The sequence below is a fragment of the Ochotona curzoniae genome, unplaced genomic scaffold (assembly GCF_017591425.1).
Source record: "Ochotona curzoniae isolate NIBS_2020 unplaced genomic scaffold, NIBS_Ocur_1.0 scaffold_2476, whole genome shotgun sequence".
Lineage (NCBI taxonomy): Eukaryota > Metazoa > Chordata > Mammalia > Lagomorpha > Ochotonidae > Ochotona > Ochotona curzoniae.
Genome location: NW_024467095.1, coordinates 21466533 through 21492198, shown reverse-complemented (window position 1 = coordinate 21492198; position 25666 = coordinate 21466533). Strand labels below are relative to the sequence as shown.

Genomic DNA, 25666 nt, shown 5'->3' with positions numbered 1-25666 from the left:
CCCACTCATCACCAAGCCAACTGAAAGACTCCGTGCTTCTGTGTGTATCTTTGAGATGAGCAAAGTTGATTTCAAAGTTGCACAGAGCGGGAATAAAAACGCCTATAGGTACAAGAGGGATTCTGTGCTGCTGATTCGAATGAGAAGAGAAGACTTCAAAAAGAGATGGAAGGAACGGAATCAATACAAGCATTGCATGAATGCCTGCAGCTCTCCGCCAGCTTCCCTCCCAGGCTCGTCACCCAGGGCCAACACAGCAGTTCAGTCATGAGAACGGCCACTCCACCGAGCTGACTGTGGTCCCCATGGCACCTGTCATTGCTCGGGCACTTGACCTCAACGGCTGCATCCCACAAGTGCACTGTGTGTGTTGAAAAACAGGATAAAGGGACAGGGACCACACAGATCAGAAAACACGTTAAAAAGGAGGCCTGTGTGCTGGCACAGCATCTAATGCTGCACCTGCAGTGCCGGCATCCCTTATGGGTACTGGTTCAAAGCCTGACTGTTCCACTTCCTGATGTGGATGCCTGCATATGGCTCGGGAAAGCAGCAGAGGATGGCCCAACTCCTTGGGGCCCTGCACCCACGTAGGAGACCCCGAAGAACCTCAATGCCATCCATTGCAGCCATCTGGGGAGTGAACCAGCAGGTGGAAAACCTCTCTCTCTCCCTCTGTGTAACTCTGACTTTCAAGTTGAATAACTAAATCTTTAGAAAACAGGGAAGAGGAAATGGGGTCCAAGCAGGTTCCACCCATGCCCAGGATTGTCTAGGGAATTGCTTGGCACCATGCTCGCCCAGCTCTCAGCGGCTCAGCACCCAGGGCACCCCATGGAGCAGCATGGCTTCTGTAAGCCTCTGGGACTCTGGGCTCTCCTGCTTGATAGCAGGATGTTCTCTTACACAATGCCATGACCTCTGAGGTTCCGTGTTCTCCACTGTCTATCCAACATGTGCCCACTGACACACGGTCAGGTGGATTAAAGTATGATCTGTGAGAAGTCCCAAAGGCAGGATGCAGCCAGGCTTCCAGGCTGACTCCGTCTCCAGTGGTCCAGGTAGAGCTTCAACCTAGGTGTGCATACACATAAGCAAAGTGTGCTCACTCTGGACTGAATCGTGGCAGGAGCGGATGCCTTCTCATCTGGCTTTGTCTGTGCCTCATTTCTCACTGCTTCCCCCCCGAGTTCTCCCAGTCCTCCCCCTATTCTCCTTCTGGATCCGGGCCCCAAGTGTGGTACTCAAAGGCTTTGGGGTTTCCGGGGAGCTCTCCATGCGTCTGCAGAACCAGCCATCAAGTTGGGCTTTTATGCCCATGGGCTTCGCGCCATCTTCTGAAGCCACTCGCTGGGAGATGAGCTTTCTGACACACGTTTTTGCTCTTCCACCTGGAACGCGGTGTGAAGGTCATCTTCCTCAGATAACGCCAACTGCCCAACTCCAGGCTCAATGTTCCTATGGCAGCCAAGCCTACTGGCACAGCAACATGGATAGAGTTGCTATACTAAAAAGGATGCATTTGCTGAGTCGCTGTTTTTTATATCCGGGACTTTAACTATGTTACAGTTAAAATCAATAGAAATGTAACCTTTTCAACTGCATAAAATGAATTCATTTTTATTATTAGTCTTTTTCTACCATTATGGTGCAATGATTACAAAAGGAGCCAGGTCAACTTACACTTCATTGAAAGACCACGAAAAGGAACAAACTCAAACTCATTTAAATACTGAAGCCAGTATATTAAAAAGATCAATAAAATCAAAGCGCCTGAGCTTGCAGTCCTTAAACACCCCACATATAAGAATCATCCCATCATCACCATTTGAGCAAACCAACAATCCTATAAGATTAGCCAATAAAAAAAGAAAATTAAATATCTTTGGAATGGCATGGCCCTTACCTTGAGTCTGATTAGACACTGAAATTACGTTTGCTCTCGGTATTTTAAAACATCACCAGGCAAAGACTCATGGATGAGTGAATACCATTTACCTGGGGAAACCATTAGCTCCCTGAGTTAGGGGAATGATGATGATAAAAAGCAGCTTCACTTCTTTAGAAATAACAAGCATAAGATTCAGCTACAGTGAGGGGGAGTTGAGATTCACAGGAGGTCAGGGCATTTCCGTGCTAACGATACTTACTGGAGTAGCTCGCATAGAGTGACGTGTGTTAAAGTGAATATTTGCTTCTGACTCCTGGGGCTTGGAGTAGGCACACAGTTCTTTGCGCCTCAGGTTTTCCAACCCTGCATAGGAAAACATCCATTTCTAGCCCCTCGCCTGAAACAGATACTTGTCACACACTTCCTCCAGTCTTTCCTTATAAACTGCAACGTGGGTGGCTGGTGCTGTGACTTAGCAGCTGTTTTGCCTGGAAAAGATTCAGAAGATGGTCCAAATGCTTGGCCCCTGCACCCACACGGAAGACCTGGATAAAATTCCTGGCTTCCACCTGACCCAGCCATGCTTGCTGCAGCCATTTGGGGACTGAAGCAGATAAAAGTCTCTCTCTCTCTCTCTCTTCCCCTCTCTCCCTTTCTCCGCCCCCCCCCCATCTCTTTTAAATAAGTAAGTAAATCTTTATTTCAATAATAATAATAATGTAATTTGAAAACAGCAATCCTAATGCCTACTTAGAAAAAAATTAAGTTCAAAATGGTCTTTTTTTCTATTAACATTACCAGGGTACGGAAAGCAGTTTTTCTTCTTACAAAAAATTTTATTTCTTTATCTGAAATGCAGAGAGCCAGAAAAAATGAAGACAGAGATTTTTTTTTTCACACGTCAATTCACGTGGCAAAGGCCTGCACAGCCAGCGTTAGCCCAGGCCAAAGCCAGGAGCCGGGAACTCCATCGGGGCTCCCAGGCCAGGGCAGGAACACGGGTGTTTGAGCCAGCCCTGCCACCACCCAGGGAGGGCATCAGCAGGGAGCTGCGACCTGAACTGGAACCAAGATTCAACCCCAAGATTCAGGATATAGGCCAAACACCTCTCTCTCCCTTTTAATTTGTAAATATAGAATTAGAGGTACTTGTTGCAAGTTCAGAAAGTAACACAAAGGAAAATGAAGTTTGCTTCCGAGGGACACTGCAAGCCAGGCTCTCCGCCCGTTTGCTCAGCTCATCTCAACTCTGGAGGGATACCTGGTACTCCGGTCTCTCTGCTGGTTCCTTCCCATGCAAATAGTTTCTTTTGCCCTAAAACAAAAGCCCGTCCTGATGTGGAAATAGCCATCTAGGCCTGCTGTTTGCTTTCCCGGGTCTCTCTTTTACATTGTTGAAGTATACATTGCATTGATGAGATGTACACACTTTATGCAGATGGAGTTTTGACAAACAGACACCCATGTCACCACCACCACTGGCCTAATATGGAACATTTCCAACATCCCAGAAGGGTCTCTCCAGCCCCTGTCCTTTCAACTTTCTCCAACCATTGCCCGCGAGCAACTGTTGATTCCGTTTCTGGCCCCTTTCGCTCTGTGTAACGGTTCTAGAGTCTTCTTTTGTGTGTGTGTGTGTGTGTGTCTTCGCTTGCGTTAATTGCCGTGTGTTGTTACACTTGTGAATATGCCGCCATCTGCTTACTTCATTCACATATGGATGAATATACGATCGTTTCCTTTTGGAGATGTGAATAAAATTTCTACACGCGTGTGTGTGCCTGTGTAAATTGTGGGCATCTTTCGTTTCTGTGGAGTTCATGTCTCGGACTAAAACTCATGAGTCAGTGGGTAGTGTATCATTCATTAAAAATGTGTTCATTTTGCGTCCTTTACAGCAGAGCAGGATTCCAGTTGCTCCACGTGTCCCCCAGCACTTGATAGTGTCGTTTGGTCCATGGTCATCGCTCACGTGTCAGTAGCAGTATGTCATTTCGGTTCCGGTGTTTTCTTTCCCTGCTGAGGAGTGACGTTGATCAAAACGGTCCCCCTTGCCCTTGGTAGCGCTCTTGTTTGGTGGAGTGTATGTTCACGTGTTTCCTGCTCTCCCTCCTGCCTTGTTTGTTTGCCTTTTTCTTCCTACGTGACCTGGAGACACTTCCTTTGCCAGATTGGCGCACTGTGAAGAGCTCCTGGGAGCCTCTCCCCGGGAGGTGCTCCTTAGCTCGCCCCCCCCGTCCCCACATCCCTGCCAAACTGGCACGAGGTTCCAAGGTTCCAGTTCCTGTTTTACTCCCCGGGAAGACACAGAGCACAGCACGATGCCGCGGCCGGGGATTTTCCTGTTTCTTTCTGTCTGCGCAGCCCCTTCCGTGCAGTCCCTTCGGGCTGCCCCACTGTGCCCTCACGTCCCTCCCCCGGCACACCTCCCCTTCGGGCTGCCCCACTGTGCCCTCACGTCCCTCCCCCGGCACACCTCCCCTTCGGGCTGCCCCACTGTGCCCTCACGTCCCTCCCCCGGCACACCTCCCCTTCGGGCTGCCCCACTGTGCCCTCACGTCCCTCCCCCGGCACACCTCCCCTTCGGGCTGCCCCACTGTGCCCTCACGTCCCTCCCTGGCACACCTCCCGGCTCAGTCTTCACGCCTTTCCGCCCTTGTTTGTAGTCACTGCCTTCATGATTTCATCCAGCAGTACGCTCTGACATCCCAAACTCCCACATGGTTAGCTCAACCCAGCCTTCTCCATGAACCCCAGTCGCATCCACCAAGCTGACTACCGGACATCAAAGGCACGATATAAAGGCCATGAAGCATTTCAGGCATAATAACATCACTTCAAATCTTGATGTGCCTGGTGCAATTATTGTCACTCCAGTCCCAAGTCACAGGTAGCCTGTGATCACAAGAGCTCGTGAGAATTCTTGCGTGGCCGGAGGAGGGTCTAGGAGTCATGTGCTGGGCTGAAAGGTCACTGACTAGGCAGGCTGATCGGGCAGGTGGCTGGCACAAGCTTGCCTGCTGCGGTTGGATCACACCGGGAGAATCCTTCGCAAGCCCTGGGAGGCCTGTGGGGACATTGCTGGGCTGTCCCAGGGGTGTGCACAGCAGCTCCCGCAGCTGCAGCCCACAGCTGCTCACAGCCCCAGATCTGCTGCTTCACGCGCTCCTGCGAGGGCTCCACCGCGCCGGAAGTTGCTGAGTCTGGGCCAGTCACAGTGGACATGAGCTGGACAGCGAGATGACCCCCTGTGACACTGTCTCAACCACGGACAAGCAGCACTCGGCTCACCAGTGTCCCCACTCACAGCTTCGCCCTTGCGCAGGCCCTCTTAAAACTCCCCAGAAAGCTCAACAGGGTCCCACAGAGCGGTTCAATCAGTTAAGACCCCTCCTTGCGAGAGCCCTGTATCCCATATGGGCACCGGTTCGTGTCCCAGCTGTTCCAGTTCCCATCCAGCTCCCTGTTTATGGTCTGAGATGGCAACGGGAGATGGTTCAAAGCTTTGGGACCCTGCACCCACCTGGGAGACCCAGAGGAGGCTCCTGGCCTCAAATGGGCTGAGCTCCACCCCTTGCAGCCGTTTGGGGAGCAAGCCAGCAGATCAAAGATCAAAGATCTTTGTCTCTCCTTTTTCTCTGGAAATCTGCTTTGCCAATAAAAAAAATAAATAAATCTTTGTAAGAAGAAAAAAAGGAAAAGCTCATGAACAAATTCACCAGAAACCCAAGTCAGTGACCCCTGAAAATAGATGCTTAACACATTAAGATTACGGAGGCACGGGAAGAACAGAATGACCAACGCCTCAATCATCTTACCTTGTCCACATCGTCTTTCACAGTCATTCTCACTCAGATGTATTTTTTTTCATTAACTACGGATAGCTGTAATACTCTGCAGTGTCCGCAGAATGTGTTGCTCTCTGCTCTCCTCATTCTAAGTTTTCTTTCCTCTTTTATCTCCCTGCCTTTCCCCCGCACACCTATGTAGGGTTTTTTTTTTTCTTTTCTTATTCCTGGAAAGCCTTTTTGCCAAGTTCCTGTAAAAGTGCTTGATGATGGTTTAAACAGTCCTCTACAATAGTCCCGTGCGTCAGGTTAGAGTTGATGGGCGCTGAACGGATTTTAAATATTAAAATATATCAAAATGATGAACTAGTCTGATAACACTAGATCTCGCGGAAGAAGGGAGGAAATCAAACTCCCAGATACTGGTTCAGACATTGCTGCTGCTTTTTTTTTTTTCATTTTATTTTGTATTCTTTATTTGATGACACAGTTTAATGGGCATTGGGGTTTGCCCTCCCCCACTGTCCTCCCCTCCGGTCTCCCACTAGGTGTTTCGCAGGCACCCTCAGGAGTCCGTGCTCCTGCTGTTGGGGTGTCTCCCTGCAGTACGGGTGCTTGTATCTGCCGTCACTGGGGGGGACCATCCTTGGATGGCTTGCAGACATTGCTTCGTAAAACTTTACCTGCATCTTCTGAATTTTCTTTTGTAAGCCACGGACATGAGCCAAAAATTACTCACTTTTTTTTTCGTAATCAGATTCTTTGCAACAAATATGCAGGGATGGGACCAGCGTGCTATAAATGTCTGGGAAATTAACACTATTAAAGAAATGCTATATCAGCTGTGAAATAATTTCTCCTCCCACTCGTAAGTGTTAGTAAAAGTCACACAGATCTTCCAATACAAAATCCGTTTTCTACTGGTCTCCTCAGTCTCTGTATGCTTTTTATTTATTTTTATATTGAAACCTCATAATTTCTTGGGTCTCTTTCTCGCTGTAACATCTTGGGTTGTCAGTAATATCCCGTGCTTTTCCAGTAGGTGGCGCATTAAGCTAGAGAAACTAGACCGATGTGCGGAAGGTTAATCTCTCTATTATTTGGGATGTTTTATATAGATAACATAAATCACCTAATAGGCTCACTAATTCTCTTAATTGCAAGCTTTCAACTGCATTTGGCCTTAAGAGGCGGATCTGGTGTGCTGATTGCATTACCATAATAATGATCGCATGAGGACAATAGAGAAACATACTTATAATACCTCTCATTTTAACATGACCTATCGGACCATCAGGGAGACCTCCTGGCACCTCTGCAAAGGAAATCACGGAGATCTGTCTCTTGCTTGAGCCTCACACATTTCCAGAAATGACCCCTCCTCTTGAGTTTAATATTGACCGAGCCAGACGCCACGCCCTCCTAAGCAGGTGACTCACTAACTCCCCCTGGAATTCTATTTCCTCTTTTGTATTTGTAAGAAGGAAAGGATCAACTCGGGGTCCCTGGGACCCCCCCTCTCTGCTTGAGAACCCCTCATTAACCCTGAGCTTTTTAGAAGGATTTTCCTAGGAAAATCTGCTGGGGTCCCAAGTATGCCTGGCAATGACAGCACGTGTCATACACGCTGAGTCTTAAACTTGCCTGGAAGATGATCATATTCTTTCAGGGTCATGACCTTCTCCCCCATCCATCATCAAGGTTGGCCACAGCGGGTGAGGGCCCTGGTAGGGCACCTTACACGCAGGCTCCTAAGCTAGATCCAAGCAGAACCCAGAGGCCTGGGGAAATACGACTCCTTCACTTTCAACAAAACTTTAAATATCATCTGGCCCATAACCTCTTTGCTTTCTACCCCGGGGAAGCCAGAAGCCAGGGAGGCATCCAAAGTTGCAAAGTGGCAAAGCCAGGGCCTGTCTCGCCCCCAGACCGTCACAGCTCTCCTGCACTGGGAGTCCGGGAGTCAGTGGATTCGCTGGATCTCTCCTAGTCATGGACCAAAGATTCCTTGATGTTGAAACAGAAAACCCCGGCCCCACATGCAGGCTTAGGCCAAGAAGTAATGGAGATGGGATTGGTGCTCTGGGCGCTGGGTTAGGGCTCCTTTGGCCTCAACAAAAATCAGGGATTGAAATCAAAGCCCTCCATGTGGTTGAGCCCAGCTTGGGGCTGGTAACCGAGTGAGCGGCTTCCATGGTAATCCCCCCAAACAAGCTCTCATTCATGTCTTGTGTTTCTTGAAAGGAGAGAGGAGAGCATGGCAGGCAGAGGATATGTCCCATTTGGGAGAGCGTGGCTAATACAGAAGAGAGGCGTCAGAGAACGAGTCAGACTTCCTGACTGCCGGTACTGATGGCATCAGGCGCTGTGCCAGCTGCTGGAGCTGGGCAGCCAGCTGACCATGGCCCTCGCAGAGTTATGCTCTTGCCAAGGGACGGGAAGCAGCCTGGTAGCAGCATTGCACCTGCTGGCACTCCCACAGTTCATCCTGCTGTCTGTCTGTATTCTGTGTCCCCTCTGTCAGTTGGGGGTGGGGGGAAATGTCTGGGGACTCAGAAAGAATCAGAAAACATTTGCAAGAGTTTATCCTTGACCCTGGAGCTGAATGCTGCTCTGCATCAGCTGGGACTCACTCTAGGCGCCTGGGTACCTCCATCTACTGACCCCGGGACAGAGATGAAGATGGACAGGAAAGATGCGATCCCCACTCCTGCAGACTTCTCCAGCTTGGCCATGGCAGGTCGGCGTGGACCAAGGATGCGAGTGGATCTGCTCATGGATTCTCAGAGCCGACATCTGTCTAAGACCCACTCATGTCCAACCTGGACCAAAGACACTAGTAGAATGACCTTGTCTAAATTCAAGTATTTCTATTCTCTAGGAAGCAGTCCCGCGTCCCTGAGCAAGCACCCCAGAATTCCCACCGTGACCAGAGCAGGGACACACCTGACCTGTGGCCCCCCCAGTTCCTCCTCCAAGCCTGGGAATTCACACTGTGTGTTTTCTTTTTCATTCCTTCTCTCTCCTCACCATTTCCTTCCCCAAACATCAACAGACTGGAGACAGCCCTTTCCAGTCTGCCAAGGCAAACTGGCCTTTAAACAGACATGAACTGAAATGGCAAAACACCACCTGAGCACCCATTTCAGCTCTCAGCTCAGTGTGTGAGACACGAGGCCCATCCTGAATCAGTATGCTTTTAATGGCTTAATGGTAAACGTGGAACAAATGAGTGCCCCCTTAAGGCTGTCCTGGGGCGCATGCAGTCACAGTCTTTAATTTTAATGAGGCTCTATCACGCAATCTCTTATTGCCTCTTAACTGCCAGGGAAATGACCACCAGCTAAATGTCCAGCCAAACAGCCCACTTGGACCCCAAAGAAATTACCTTGAAACGATTGCGCTTCACCATGCAGATACACCAGGCTCATCTGAGAAGTGATGGCCACCCGGCAATGCCAGTGGAATTCTGCTCGAATAATACACCGTGTCTGTGGGCCTTTCCCACGGAGCTTGCCCTGCTGCATTTGATTCCCTGCATTTTATCTTTCAAGTGTAAATATTCAAAATATAAGATTAAGTCCAGTAAAGGGGACCAGTATGACGAGAGGGGGAGGGAATGGCATGATGGCTCACTTGGTTAATTCTCCCCCTGCAAGCATCAGGATCCCAAATGGGCACCTGTTCTTGCACCAGCTGTTTCACTTTCCCATGCAGCTCCCTGCTTGTGGCCTGGGCAAACAGTGAGGGGGTAGCCCAAAGCCTTGGGAACCCTGCACTTGCATGGGTACGACTCTGACCGTTGCAGCCACTTGGGGAGTGATCCAGCAGATGGAAGATCTTTCTGTCTCTCCTTCTCTCTGTAAAGCCGCCTTTCCAATAAAAAGTAAATAAACCTTTAAAAAATAAAAGCAGATAGGAAGAAGGCCCCACAGAATGCCCTAGAGGTACCAGCCTGAGGGGCCATGGCTAAGGAACAAACTCAGGGACGGCCCGGCTCTTCCCCGGCCCCTGCCAGCGGCTGACTGTACCTGGGAAAGAAGCTGACCAGCCTCCCGGGGAGAGGCCCTCTCCCGGTTACACAGAGCCAAGAGGCAGCGAGCTGTAAATGTGAAAGGGCAGCCCGAACCTGACAAGGCTGTGTGCCCGGTGCTCGCTGCCTCTACCCTCCCCATCGCTGGAACAGGGGCTGTTCTGGCTGGGAGAGGGAGGGCAGGTCTTCCTGGGGATGACTTTTTTTTTTTCTGAATTCTGCCGGAAAAGGGCAGATCAGGTTGACCTTGCCTTTATCTTTTTTTTTTTTTTCCTCCAAAGTGCCTTCCGCACACTCCAGTCCTTGAAGCCCTCGGTGGGAGAAGGTATGATTCTCAGAGTGGCGAGGGCTGGTTGGGAGTCACCTTGAGTGTGCAGGAGACAGGGGCACATTGAGAAGCAATGGGCCATGCAGGGACAAACCACTCCGCCTCAATGTCCCACAGGCTGTGGCCGGGCTGCCCTCTGGCTGAGCCAAAAGGTTCTGAGATGTCATGTTCTGGCCTGTGGCTGGGGTAGGCTCCACCCAGGGCCTCTGTCGCCAACAGCCCTCGCCCTACCACCTTCCAGCCTGTGCTGGAAGCTTCCAGATGTTCTTCCTCCAGCAATGCCCCTCTGGTGCCATTGAAGAACCTAGATGTTTTCTGCCTTTTGTGATTCTGCCTTAATGGCTTGGCTGGGGGCTGTGTGAACTCCAGGCCCGATAGTCTATGTGACACCTGTGACACCCGGCAGGACACCTGGCAGGTCACGTAGGCAGACCACTCCTCAGGAAGGAGCTACCTGGTGTTTGATAAGATTCGTCACCCTACACCTCATTGATTTGTGCTTTTTGAAAGTTGCTTGCTTCAAATCCACCAATAGAAGCCTGCTGAATCATGACTGTATAATTAATAGCCTAAAATGTACAAGAACCCTGTACTGCTCAACCGGGGGCTCTCTCGTTCTCTTTTGCCCTCCCTGCTGATCCTGCAGCAGACTCAGCTGTGGCCGCCCCCTCCCCGCCCAGCCCTACTGGGCTGGGGGAGGTGGCTGGGAGATCTAGGCTAACCTGAATAAACCACCTTCATGCCTTAGCACCGACTTCAGACTTGACTATTTTCTGGGGATTCCAAAATCCGGCACCACACCATCTCCCGGGAAAGCTCGGCCTCGTGCCCACTTGGCAAGGGAGATGGTGCAAGACACTACTGCTCTGTGGCCCCCGCAGGTGCCTGCCCGGACCAAGCGCAAAGCTCATCATCCTCTAAGTCCTTTGTCCCAGGAACGTTTTGAAATGCAGCAATGAGGAGTGGGAAGTGGAATAGGAAGGGGTGCTGGCAACTGGCACAGGGGACCCCTAGACCTTGGGTGACTTTTTTTATTTGAAAGGCAGATATAGAGAGAAGGGGAGACAGAGAAAGATCTTCCATCTGCTGGTTCACTCCCCAAGTGGCCACAATGGCCAGAGCTGAGCTGATCCGAAGCCAGGAGCCAGGAGCTTCTTCCAGGTCTCCCAGGCAGGTGCAGGGTCCCAAAGCTTTGGGCCGTCCTCGACTGCTTTCCCAGGCCACAAGCAGGGAGCTGGATGGGAAGTGTAGCAACTGGGACACGAACTGGTGTCCATATGGGATCCCGGTGCATGCTAGGTGAGGATTTAACTGCTGAGCCCCTGTGCCAGGTCTGTAGGGTGACTTTCAGAGTGAAGAGGAGCTAGGCTTAGAGTGGAGATGGTTGAAAGATAAGAGCGTCCCTTCTGGCTGGAGCCGCCAGGCAGTTAGTTCCATAACAGAGGCTCGTGCACCGCACCTGGAAGGCAACCCCAAGAGCCGCGGCGGAGAAGTTGCTTGACCGTGGGGCAGCCCTCGGGATGCACTAGGTCTCCCTGTCTCCACCACTTCACTGCAGACACGGCTTCCTGGGCAATGACTCCACAGCCCTCCCTAAGCACAGCTGCACCCCTGTCACCTAGGAAGGAGACTCACTCACTCGCCCTCTGTCCCTTCAGCCGTCACCCCAGGGGGAGCTGGTCTTGGCCACAGAGGCGCATCCTCTGCTGCCCTTTGATGGGGTGTCTGTGGCGGAGGACACTGCCACCTGGTGGTGACACTAGGCAAACTCTCCGCTCCAGAACTTTCCATGCCTTCCCGCCGTCCACTTGAACCGGTTTTCCTCCGGAAGTCCAGTGCGTGTCCGTCTGGTCGCTCACCTCCTTCTTGGCCACAAAACAGAGGAAAGAGGAGGAGCGAGCAGACGTTGGTCCCTGGGGATAAGGACGTCTCTCAGCACTCCTTTCCCAGCCATCCCCACCCCCAACTTTTCTTTCACTGGAGAATTTGCTTTGCCAGCTCAAGCTGATTTTTGTGAATCTTACACACTTTCTGTGTCTCTTCAGAATGTATTATGTCTTCCGTTCTAATTGCAAAAAAAAAAAAAAAAATTCTAACCTAACAGACATTGGGATGAAAACGGCATACAGCATTGCCCTCACTTCTGTTTTAAATACTGACTTCCTTATTGATGAATTAAGACTAGACATGCTTGTCCTATTTCTAAATAGTCAAAATCAGGCGCATCACTAATATGACAGAATCAAGAACGGGACATTTCGGGGTAGCACTACTGTGTTTTGGAACCGAATAATGAAATTTGAAACGTATGTAAAAGCCACCTGTATGGGTCTAGGAAAGGGGAAAGCTTAGAAACTGGAAATTGCATGCGACTGTGAACTCGATACAAATCATCTAAAACCGACGGGGCCTGGGTGCACTGGGTCAGAAGAGGGTAGGGAACTGCCCTGTGCGGAGTACGCCTGGGCTTTGCCTGAGAGCACTCCCAGGGCCCAGGCGTTTCCACCCAGAGCCCACCACCTGGGCACCCTGCAGGGCGCCTGAAGACACGGCACACCGAGTCTGCACCCAGACACACAGGGATTTATAGTACATCGGCAAGTTAGAAAAGAGAGTGTGTTGGATTCCACCCCTTCTTAGTGAAACAATATGCATTTTTAAATTATCATCGAGGCATTCTTTCCTGCAAATACGTACTTCCCCCCCCCCCCCATATTGGAAACCTATGGTTCAGAGTCACTTTAAAGTTCTTGCATGACGGTGTTCCCAGGTGGATGTGTGATTGAGTCCGGTGGCACTTGGGCCGAGAGGCCGCGGTAGTGACCGGCCTCCGCCATCAGATGGCGCCAGAGCAGCTTGAGAACGTGCAGCTGCAGAAACTGCGCAAAGATCCGGAAATGCTGAAGCTCTGATGCATTCAAAAGCACAGTGAGTTTTCATAGTTCCCCCAGCCCGGACTTTTTCAAACACTATGACTCATGTTGCAAAAGCTCTTCACAGTACCTGTTGTACAGGTCAGTCTCCCCCAAGTCCCTAGGATGCGCCGGCTCAGTGGCCCCTCATCTTAGCTGCCCCATGCTCGCCAGGTTCCGCAGGTGTAAACCATCCAGGCAGCTGGTCCTTGGCGTGGGAGGGAGGCTCGCGCACTTCCTTACCTGCCGCCACCCCTTTCTCCCTGGGCAGAGCTCTGGCTTTGCACAAGGGGCACCCTGGCCCAGTCAGGCGTTGGAGTCCGAGTCGGCACCGCTGCCCTCTCCATGGAAGGAACACCTCCATTGTCGGGCGCTGCGCGGGGCTTCCTCGGCGCCCACACCTGTCCTTGCGGCTGATCCGAGCAGGTGGGCAGCAAATGGGAACAGAACAAAAGAGTTTTTGCACTTGCGCAAATCCAGGAAGGACCCAGGAAGTTCCAAGAGCTCGGAGTGCGGATAATACTTGGAGCCTTGCGCACTTGTTGCTCTAAGATGGCACGGAGTACCGGGGCACCAAGGCCTTCTCTGACACCACGGGTTGCCCCCTTAGAGCAGGAAAACGTGATCAGAAACGCGCCGGCTTGGTGGGAACACAGCTTCCAGCAGCTTCACTGCCCCGCCACTCCACTGCGTAGGGAAAAGCTTGCAGAACGCTGACCATACCGGGCCTTTGTGAGTTCCTGATGCGGCTCTCCTGCCCCGGCCAGGGCAAATCGCCCTCATTGTGAAAAGCCAGAGTACCTGTGGATGAATGAATGAATGAGGGCACTTCGGCCAGTCAGCAGAAAAACAGAATCGGAAGATGCTTATCTGGGTGTTAAATTAAAAAAAAAAAAAAAGGTCTTGTAACCTCTGCTTTGTTTTTTGCACAATATTTTCCGTACATTTTTTTTGAAGGCCCATTGCGTGCAAGGATTTCGAAATGTTTTTGCACTCCAACTCCTCTTAAGTTTTGTCTGTGAACGTCGGGTGCCGTGGTGTGTCTGTATGTGTGCACTGCCAGCGCCAATTTTGCTCTGTAAGCTGGTTAGCGCCAAAATGTGGAGATAGCGATTCAGGCCAAGGACCCTGAAGGAAAGTCCTGCTTGGGGCCAGCATCGTGGCATAGCAGGTTCGGTCACGGCATCCCATGTGCTGGCTGGTTCATGTCCTGGCTGCTCTGCTTCCCATGCAGCCCTAGCTCCCTGCTCCAGTGCTCCTGGGAAAGCAAGCAGAAGGTGGCACGTGTGCTTCTGGGGCCCCTGTGGATAAATAAGAAACTGAATGGAGTTCCTGCCTCCTGGCTTCCACCTGGGGTAGTCTGGGCTGTTGTAGCCAGTGGTTCCAAGAGCTCTCTCTTTGTAACTCTGTCCTTGAAAGAAATGAATACCTTGGGGGGGGGGGAGGAGTTGTTGCTATAGGTTACAGTGAGGAAGGGAGACAGACCCATCCCCAGTGGCCACAGTGACTGCAACTGGCCGAGACTGAAGCAGGTGCCTGGAGCTTCATCCGGTCTCCTATGTGGCTGCAGGGGCCCCAGCACCTTGGGTCCACTGCTTTTTCAGATGCGTTAGCAGGGAGTTGGATCAGAAGTGGAGCAGCCGGTACTCCGGATGCCAGTGTTACAGGGGGTGGGCTTCCCTGCTCTGCCACAGCACTGGCCCAGCTGTGCTGTGAGATCAATGCTGAAGATGAATCAAGCATACTTTACTACATCTTCTGTTCTGTGGTTGACCTCAGCAAATGGCTATAATGGATGGAGCTGAGGCTAAGGCTGGGGCAAGGCTGAAGTTAAGAATTTCATATAGGGGCCTGCTACAATAGTCTAGAGGCTAAATCCTTGCCTTGCATGCACCAGGATCCCATATAGGTGCTGGTTTGTATCCTGACTGTTCCACTTCCCATCCAGCTCCCTGGAGTTTGTGGCCTGGGAAAGCAGTAGAGGACGGCCCAAAGCCTTGGGATCCTGCACCCGTGTGGGAGACCTGGAAGAGGCTGCAAGCCCTGGCTTTGGATTGACAGCTCAGCTCTGACCATGGTGGCCACTTGGGGAGTGAACCAGCAGATGGAAGAGCTTTTTCTCTGTCTCTCCTTCTCTCTATATATCCTCCTTTCCAAAAAAGATAATAAATAAACCTTAAAAAAAAAAACCTATAGGTTCCCCCATGTGCATGCTCAAACACCTACATCATCTTGTGCTATTTTTTCCAGGCAGCATTAGCAGGGTTCTGGATGGGAAGTGGAGCAGCCAGGCCTAGGAGCAGCACACCTATGGGATGCCAGCATTACAGGTGGTGGCTTAACCCGTACTTCACCACACCTGACGGCAGAGAGACCCTAATCCTGCAAGTGAATTATCCCCGTGAAATGTGCGTCAGCTGGGGAACAGCTCCGACAGGCCCTTCGCTTGCTAAGTTCATGTGGTCTTCAAACAGCTCCAGTGAAAGAAAAGATCTTCCCTTTTCTCAGATTAACATTTCAGTCAGTGCTGCTCAAAGCAAATATCCCAGAAACAGGGTTCAGAAATTGGTTTCAGCACCAGAGAAGATGTGACACTGTTAGCATAGGGCAGGGATGGAGGTTCCTGTCTTTGCGGAGGAAAAAGAATTCAGGCCTGAGACAGAGAGGCCTGACCCGCAGGGTCACACGGTTTAAGGAGGCCCAGCGTCCGGCAGGTGGTCGGGCTCCTCCAGGGACAGCATCCGCGAGTGCCCAGGCATTTGCTGCGGAGAGCAGGTGACACAGGCTAATCGGGAGAGTACAGCCGACAGACGGGCTAGGCCTGCTCCTCAGCAAAACCAGGCAGCTGAGAGAGCCCAGAGCCTGCAGAGCTAAGAGCAGGCGGTTGACCAGGTGGGCGTGTCAGCAAAGGGCTGAGGCCTGGAATACACGTGCTAGACCAGGTGGGAACCTCTACACAGGGCTCAGGCTCACAGCTGAAAGCAATGCACCTGTTAGGCCGCGCTGCATCTTGGGAAAGGGCGGAGGGCAGCTTGCACGCAAACCCGGGCTTCTAAGAGCGTGAGCGTGGAGCCTGCGCGCTCCTGCTCCGTCTCCCTCCGCCAACACGCTTCCCCTGGACGAGCGGTTTGCTCCACGGAGTGAAATAGGTAAAATTCCTCCCGAGGGACCGTATCGGACTGGGTAGTGCCCTTGGCACAGGGCAGAGGGATTTCCTGGCGTCCCTTCCCAGGAGGGCAGGAGTGCGCAAGACTGGGGAGGTTTTGTTAAACGAGTGTTGCTAAACTCCATACCCCACTAGGTGCTAAGGAGAATTCTCCTGGTGTGCTTGTTCTTGGGGAAGGCAGGGCAAGATTGGGACTTCCTACAGTTACTGGGGTAGGTTTTGGGGTGTGGGCAGGGCTTGGTTGAGCAAATGGCAGGCTGCTCCCCAGGTGTGCCTCTGGCGCGGCTGGAGACCTCTCCATCGCTCTCCAGTCCCTGGCCACACTCGAACCTCAGCTCATCTCTGCCTTGCTAAACATGCCAGTGCAGGACAGCAACATTCTTCTAAAAATGTCTTTTTCCTTTTTTGTTTTTCCCTGCAGCTTGACCATTACCCGTCAGTGAGTAAATCTCTGCCAAGTTCGTCCGACACAATCTTCAACTCTCCCAAGTCACTCTTTCTCGGAAAAGTTATCGGTAAGAATCCGGTTCTTGGGATATGCGTGTGTGTTAAGGATACATTGTGTACGGCAATGACCTTAGACGATGTGGCTTACCTGAAAGTGACGAGGTGCATTCCCCTCCCTGGGGTCGGTCGTGAGCGTCTCCATAGGACGAAGTTGTGCGTAGTTCAACAGAGGAAGGGTTAACGGATCACCTGGCAGGGGAGGGGGGAATGGTGGATGCGTCGCATTTTACAGCCACTGCTTCTCCTTTGAGACACTTGGTGGTTGGATTTGGAGACTCACAACCAGTGTTACTTTTGCCATGCAGTTGAACAAGACCACAGCTGTCTGCTCCATGGTTTGGGGTTGTTTTCAAATGAATGATGATTTGATTAAAAGGCAGATTGGCAGAGACAGAGATAAGGAGAGAGCTCTTCTAGCCGCTGGTTCACGTCCCAGGTAGTCACAGCAGTGAGAGAGCCGCTGGTTCACGTCCCAGGTAGTCACAGCAGTGAGAGCCGAGCCGGGCTCACGGCCATAGCCAGGAACCCTGGCCTGGTCTCCCCTTGCGGGGCAGGGACCGAAACATCGTGTTACCCGCTGTCTCCGGAGTGCAGTAACATGCAACAGCTGTGTAACATGCAAGGCTCCATACCAAGCATCCCCCACCCCCACCACCAATTGATACCCGCCGGCTTGAAGTCGAGCAGCTAGTGACTCGGGAAGCGGGGTTTCAGAAGCACGGTGTGTGACCTCAGCTCCCCACTTTGCTTCCTGAAACCACTTGCACTTTCAGAGTGATGAACAAGTGAGAAAAGATGAGATACAGTGAGGGGCAAAAATAAACAAACATGTTGCTATCTGGAAAGCTAACCATCATTGAAACCTCTTAAACTGTTTGATCATTAAATAGGGAAAGATTGGAAAGAAGCATTTTAAATTTTTTTCTTTGAAAGCTCATTTGACCCTAGGTCGAGATGGCCTGTCTTTCTGTAGCTGTGTAAATCGCCATCAATGAAGATGGGTTGGACAGGTGACAGGTATCTCACGGAATCCAGCAAGGATTCCTGGAGATGGATGCTGCCACCTGGTTGCCTCATGAGATCAGCTGTTAATTAGAAATGGATTCCGTGGAAGAGCTGGGTCTAGCCGATTCCCAGGAATCCACACTGAGATTTTTGGCAAGACTTGGGAACACATGAAACGTTGGAAGAAAGGAAAGGAGGAAACGCTGCCTGGGAATGACAGTGGGACATTTGTCAACCAGCAGTGAAATCTTAGAATCGATCCTTACATATCTTTGCATCCTCCTTAGGAAATAAAAATGACGCGCACCAAGGTGCAGTTCCAGAAGCTCATCAGCTCTAGTTAGACTCTTTATACCATCACTGAGTTTTATACCGTCACTATTGACATTTTCTTTGTGGTTGTCAGTAATACATTTCCAAGAAAGCTGTAGATAAAAAAAGAAAAACGTAATTTAAAGCCTGAATCATTTTCCCCTCCCTGCTCATGGCTTTTCCAGCATGCCGCTCAGTACTTTGAGTAAAAATATAAATCATCTGTTTATTATGTTTGCAAATGCCATAGAGCTGAGAGGGGTGGTTTAATATCCTGGATGGTAAAAAACACTTGAAAAGCATCTTGACAGGTTAAAAAGATGGAGTACAAGTGATGAGATGAGATATAATGGAGTTAAACTTAATTCCTGCACTTAAGGGGGGGAAATGAGCACCTGAGTAAAAAATGAGAGATCCTTGGTGTCGTACAGAAAGACACCTCGGGTTGGTTTTCATGAAGTTTGGTGTGCGCTCATGTTACGTACTAATTCTTAGGTGGATCATATATGAAACTATGTGAGTAAGAGAGTGAGGATATTAACCCTGTCGGGAGACCAGGGAAACACAAGACGCATAAGGAAAATACAGCAGCTTTCACAGGAAGAGATGACAACAGAGGAGAATCCATTTTCATTGTGTGGCAACTCTTGGGGGTTTCCTCATCAGCAGGCCCCCACAACCACTGAGAGGTTGAGGCGGGCAGTGTTCAGCAGTAAGAGCCACCAGAAACAGTCTGAGGGAGCGTGTCCATTTATCCTAAAGCAAGCACAAGCTTATGTAGACTAAGAAAGGGGAAGGCAGAAGGGCACCTCCTGACAGTCCTCCCGCCCAACAATGGCACTGTGATTGGCTAGAAGGCATGTCTGTCTCGCTGGATCCTCCAATCATGTAGCAGATCACGTACAACTTGTCTGGTTGGCAGGTCTGCGGCAGTTCATGTTCACCACACATGGCTGGCATGTGGGTCATGTATGACATGTAGGCGGGCAGTGAACATGGACCTTATCGAGGAAATCCCAGCACAGCTCATCCAAGGACGGAGACAAGAGACCGAGGTGCAGCCCACAGCTTTTGCCTGTATGGCCAGTGATGAGGCCAGGTTGAGGTCTTGGTGAGCTAAGACCACAGCCAGGGGGTTCCCCCGAGGACACGGTGTGCGGTGTGCCCATGACCTCCCACGCAGGCCACGCAGGTAGAGATCTGGGGATGATCTCCTGCGGTAAAGGAAGGATTAGACTTGATCACGGATTACTCAGCAGTTCGGAAGTAGAACAAGGAACGAAAGTTGAGAAGAGGAAGTTTGCTTTTCCATGTAAGAACTCCCAAATAGAGTTCTTCAAAACTGAGTCGGTGGTGGGGGAAGTGTCTGCCTGGGAGCTAAGACTCTGGTGGAGATGTATGGGAGTGGCCGGCTTTTTTTTTTTTTTCCAGTTCTGGTTCCCCAGCCGAGCTTCCTGCTAACTCAGACCAGGGCAGGCCTTGGAGATGGCTCCAGGCATCAGAGTCCCCCCAGCCATATGGGAGACCCAGATGGAGTCTCTGGCCTTTAACAAGTTGTGGTCATTTGAAATGTAAGCCAGTGGATGGGAGCTTAAGCCATTTTTGTCGATGAAATGAAGCCAGATTAGAGCTAAGTACCCTTGAAACCTTAAGCTGTATGGTGGCAATATTGAGTATGAAGATCGAGGGTCTCCTGTTGCATTTGGGAGGCAGGACTGTCAGCTCGCAGAACCCGTGGTAGATGCATTGCAAATGTAAGAGAATGTCCGTATATGCTGTCTGTGACTTCACTGTGTGTGGTGATATTCATTTTAATCTGAGAAAGTTATTTCTGAGTCTACTTCTATTCATTTTCCTCAAGTTAGCTGTTTGTGCCATTGCTATAAACAGAAAGTCATAATAAGTAAGCCTTTTCTACCATAAAGTGACTCCTCTGTATAAGTTTGGGATGTTATGCTTAGCGAGAAGTTAGATACCAAACCGACCATTGTCAGACTGTGTCTGGGGTGGTGAAATTAAAGATGAATGTCTGTTTATTTGAATTCAATAGTTTTAAGTCCTGTTGATTCTAGATGCTAATATCTGTCAAACCATCTCCTTATCCGAAGATGTACCTCCTGGTAGCCATTATATGATTTCTATTATAACCCAGACTGTGACTAGTATAACCTGACATTATTTCTCCGGAGGAGATTTCCTTATTCTAGGAATTTCCAAAACTTTTCTGACAGGAAACACATACTTAAGTCTTCAGCTATTAGTTAAATGCTATGCTTTGAGTGGTTTTCGCTGCTTGCTGAATAGAACCATTCAGACCAACAGATTGTCGGTAGAAAAAGGGTGGGTGGTTTCCAAGTTAGAATCCATCACTGCCCATGCAAGACCCTCTGGGGTCCTTTTGCAGCCTTTGGCGTGTTGGCTGGTGAGCCTCGGGACAATGGAGTCCCATCATCTGTGGAGTCCCATTGCTCGGGCAATGGAGTCCCATCAGCTATGGAGTCCCATTGCTCGGGCAATGGAGCCATCTAGTTGTGATCACGATGGACACACAGCCCCCTTGACATGCAGGAACCACATAGCTTAAGAAAGAGAAGACCTTTGCCTCCTGTGTCAAAGAAGACAAGGCTGTGTGTCGATGTGACATGATCTAGTCTGCCCTAACTGGTAATCTATACAATGTAGTTAAGAGCCATCGTGTCTGCAGTCTTTGCAGCTCTACGCAGCATCCCCATGCTGACCACGTCCCGTCTCAGCCCATGTTGTGCCTCAGGGGACCTGAAAGAGGATAGGGCTCCTCAGCTTGTGTCCGTGCTCACTCAGCTGTGCCACAGGTGTAGGGATACACTGCCTTCAGCATTAGAGGACATCCAGGACCAAGCTCTTCGAAACACTATGATGAGATAACACAGGAATTTACCAAGAGCTTTTCTGGGTTATCAAAGACCTCAGCTTGGGGTGTTTGGACCAAGTGGAGATGTGGCTGTGCATGGTGGATTTGGGCTTGACTTTCCTGCTATAGATGTGGAAAAGCTGATGCACCCATAGGAAATTGTAGGTTCCGTTGTAGCTAAGAAGGGTGCTTGTAAGTAAAAGATCATATTTGTTTATTCGTGGGGAAAGAGCCTGGAACATTCCTGCAGGGATTCGCAAGTGAGAAGGCGTTTGGGCATCCTTGCTGGCATCCACAGGCTGATTCTGCTCTTTGAAAATAAATGTATATAACCAAAACATTGAAACCATTAAAAGTACAGTTAGGACTGTTCCCCACACTTGAGCTTGAACTCTTCCAACCCTTGACAGCCATGTGACTTGGACAACTTAAAAAAAGCATCTGCTTTGTCAAGTTTAAATTAAGAAGGAAGCTGGCTCCTACTTCATAGGATTCAGGGAAATAATGCATATTTTTAAAGTAGCACAAGAATGATTACATTGTACATGTGCAATATGCTTTTGTTTGATCCTAAGTAAGTAATGTATGGATCATATGTTAGATGCCAGATAATGTATAACTCACAGGTCTTTCAATGCTCAGTTGGCTGTGGATTCTATCTTTGGGGGGCTTTAATTCCAGCTGGAAAAGGAGGTAATGAAAAGGTAGCTGTGAGTGTTGGATACAGTAGGTGCTGTGTTCCACATTGGAGTGTTTGGGTTGAAGTCTCAGGTCTGTTTCTGATGCAGACACCTGCTTGCACACCCTAACAATGCAGCAGCGAGTGGCTCAAGCATCAGGTCTCTGCCACACCTAGGGGAGCCCTGATGTGGCTTCAGCCTGGCCCAGCCTTGGCAGGTATTTGGGGAGTGAATCAATGAATATAAAATCTCACTCATTCTTGCTCATTTTCTTTCTCTTTCTCTGCCTAAAATAAAATGAGAAACATTAAGAAGTACAAGGGCAAGTGGCATAAAGCAAATGGAAAATGGGAGGACAAAATTTTTTGGGAGAAAGTAGGAGGGGGGGCTGCTTAGCAGTCCAACGACAAGGGACGGTGTTCCAAGAGGCCCTGGCATATGTGCTTGGCACCTGCATGATAAGTTAGAAGTATCTAGGCAAAGGAACAGTGTGAAGCGGAGGGCAGAAAGGAGTTTGTCAGGCCTCTCTGGCTGCATAACAATCCACGTGGCTTGAAATAACGTGTGATTTCTAACATTCTGTAGTCTGACAAGGTGGGGAGGCCCCTTGCTGTGGTTTCAGCTAGGGTGTGAGGATGGCTGAAGAGCCAGAATGGCCTCAGATGGCTGGCAACAAGTGCTGACTGCCCAGAGGCCTGGGACAGGAGCCTCAGCTCCTCCAAGACAGCTCCACAGCATGGTTGTCCTACAATAGCTCTCAGCAGAACTTCTGGGCTGCAGAAGGGGGCATTAAAAAATGCAAAGGTGAATATTAAACATCTATAAGACCCAGCCCCCAAAGTTGCATCTATAACTGTTCCTGCCTGTTACTGGCCAAAATCTAGGTCCCCAGCCCCTATTCCGGATTCCAGACATGGTCCCGTTGCAAAGGAACTGGGACATGATGAAACAAGTCATACAAATGCAACTGTAACAGGCAGGGCTGCCATCAAAGCAGATTTTCTAGGGATCCATGTCCTCACTTGCCCAGGGTAGTCCCAGCTAACTGCTGCCAGAACAGGATTCATTTTCATGATGAAAATGTGAGTCAGTGTGGACTGGTAAATTGTGGTAAATCATCCGTCTTGTTTTGGGCTCTCCCACAAGAAGTCCCATGGAAATTGGATTTATATGAAAGAAATCTGTCTAGGTAACAAACGCCACAGAGCACAAACAGGGGAGCACAGAAATGAGATGGGAAAAGGAGTGGGACCGTCTGAAACCAAGTACCAAGGCGGCAGCTGAAGCACGGTCCCCCTAGGGGCTCCAGGAGCCAGCACGGAATGGGTCCAGGAGCAGAGGAGCTCAAGGGAAGCCAGGGTATTTCTCTACCTCCTCCCCATCCCGCAAGGGTGACTGCTGCTTCCACATTGGCCCTTGCTATGGTTTTCTAGCACTTCATAGCCACCATGCTCGGGGACCTACGCACAACAGGGACTCGCCACCCACGGGAGGTAAACAGGTTTCCACCATACTGGGGATTTACGCATAAGCCATGCAAGGTTTCAACGTAATGCTGGGGATGGGGGAGAATCAAAAAAAAATTTTTTTTATTAGGATAATAGTCTGATTCGATTGATACTTTAGACCAATAACACCATCTACAGAATTAAATTTGCAGGGAGACCAAACTGGAGGTTGCTATGGTTATAACAGAGTGGCACACCGGGCTGCACAAACAATGCAGAGCAAGCCATGTCTTTATTTGTCTATGACAAGTTAATATTCCCTCTGGCCAGCAAAGGCAAATAAAGTAAATGTTCAGTGTCATTTAAGCCGAGCCTGACTTAATCATCTAAGTATTTGTTTCCCTTGGTTGCCCTGTGTCCCTCTCGAATAAAAATGTGCAAGTCTCTCAACTGGCCTTCTGCAACCCTGCTTTCTATAAAATGGTAATCAGGTACGTAGAAGTTAGAAGCAGATGGGAATAACAATGTAGCCTACGAATATTTATGACATCTGGGCAGGAAGGGACCTGGGTTCTTCCTGGGTCTGGAGTTTCACTGCCCAGCCTCTTCTGGCCTCTGGCTGTCCTGCAGGTGCCTGATGACAGAGTGCTAGCCTGGCCTTATAGGCTGATACCTGGCGTTGATGAACTGAGTCCTCAGGGCACTGCCATCGTTCTCTCCACCTTCTGTTTGCTGTCCCCTCATCTGTGGGATGAGACCTACCTGAGGGTCTCTGCTCCATCTTCTTCCTGGCTGACAGAAGTCCCCAGGAAGCTCCCGTGGTAGAAAGCGCAGCTGTCATCTCAGAGCAACAGAGCAATGTGACAGATCCTTGTGCTTTGCTTCTGCCCTCTTTCTGGGTCAGTGCTGGACCTCCCTGCTCTGCGGTTTCCTGTGTCCCCAAGGTGAGGCAAGACATCCCTCCTCAATGGTCTCCCTGGGGCCCCAGGTTGGGAGCGAGGCAAGAGCCCTGTCCTTCTGTCTAAACATGCCCTACTCTGTGGACCAAGACTTACTCTCCCCTCTTCTCCTCTCTCTCAGCTAGCAAAAAGATTTATTTGAATACTAAAAATGCAGTTTATACTGAGGAAGTCAACAGTAAAGACAGATCATGGAGTGGTTTAACATACAAAATGTATTTACACACACATGTATATACACACACACAAGAGGTTACCATGTGTGCATATATATTTTATGTATTTCTATACCAAAAGCTTGAAGGTTGAAGTTCTTTTCTACCAAAGGAGTATTTGTATTTTGGTGTATTTTTAATTGTTTCCAGAATATTTTTTCTACTGAAATAATTCATAGTGGCAGCAGAGTGTTGGAGGGCAGGCTGATTGTTCGGCGTCTTCCCTGAGCGTCAGGAAAGAGCTGCCTGTTTCTGCCTGTAGTGTGTGTATTCATGGGCTTGTGACCTCCATTTGGAATATCACTAGTTTGTGTGAGAATTTCCTTATTGGTTATATATGTAAAATTGTGAAAAACATAAGGACAAATCATGGCACGCAGCTATGCACAAGTGATTCTCTCTAAATACACAGTGTCTTGAATTTTTTCTACGTGGAATTGCTTCATTAAGCCCATGTAAATATGACTTATTTAATGTTCCTATTTTGTTCTTCAAGATTTTATTTATTTGAAAGGCAAAGTTACACAAAGAGTGAGCGCGCGAGAGAGAGAGACAAAGATCTTTCATTTGCTGCTTTACTCCCCAAATGACTGCAGCAACTGGAACTGGGACTGTCTGAAGCCAGCAGCCAGGAGCCAGGAGCTTCCTTTGGGTCTCCCGTGTGAGTGCAGGGGCCCAAGCACATGGGCCATTGTCCATTGCTTTCCCAAGAGCTGGACCAGAAGTAGACCAACTAGTACTCAAACCAGCACTCGTATGGAATACTGGCGCTGCGTGTGGCACCTTTACCCGTTATGCCATAGCATTATGGCATCTTTTTAGTTTGTAGTTAAGTCAGAAGACGTACCAACTTTCTTTTCCTGTTAAAAATCTCTCCGCCTTATCTCCTGTGAAATACCCCTTCTTTGATCAATCATGGCTTTAAGTAATGTAGTAATACAAAAGAGAATAATCATTTATATGAATATATACATATATATGTATATATACATATATCACATTCTTTCTCAATCAAAGTACAGGTTAAAAAAGGCTTAGTTTCTTCTCTCTTAGTCTTCTTAGGCTGTAAGGGGGAAAAAACTTTGCTTTTGTTTCCTCTTTCAGCTAACTGTTGACCCATAAACCAACACTACATCTAACAAACAGCTGCAAGACTCAGTGGCTTGAAGCAACAGTCACATTTTTCTCACTCATCTGTGGATTGGCTAAAGGTCAAATGGCCCTACTGCGCGTCTTTCATCTTCCTTTGGGGACCAGAGAGTGCACCAGTGTATTTTACTCATAGCAGTGGCAGGGGCACAGCCCTGCTCAAGCCACTAGCAATCCATGATTGAAGGAAGCTGTGTGGCCAACTGCAGAGTCAAAAAGGAAGAAACTTCTCTGCCTCTTCAGTAGGAGGAGTGGCAAAGGGTACAGGCACAGGGAGAGAGAAGGAATCGGTGGCAGGGGAGGGCACTCAGGCAACCCATCGTGTCACAGGAGCATCCATGAGCTGCGTCCTCTGAGCTTGCCTCTTGGCGTATCGAGGGGAG

General features: G+C 49.6%; 1 protein-coding gene across 1 annotated transcript in view; it reads left to right on the top strand.

Annotated features, from left to right (window-relative positions):
• Positions 1–25666, top strand: part of CNTNAP2 (contactin associated protein 2) — a 1623532-nt gene that overhangs the window by 1511169 nt on the left and 86697 nt on the right. The window contains exon 21 of the mRNA XM_041002153.1: positions 16540–16633. Coding sequence (XP_040858087.1) covers positions 16540–16633 — 94 coding nt within the window. The remainder of the gene's footprint in view (positions 1–16539; positions 16634–25666) is intronic.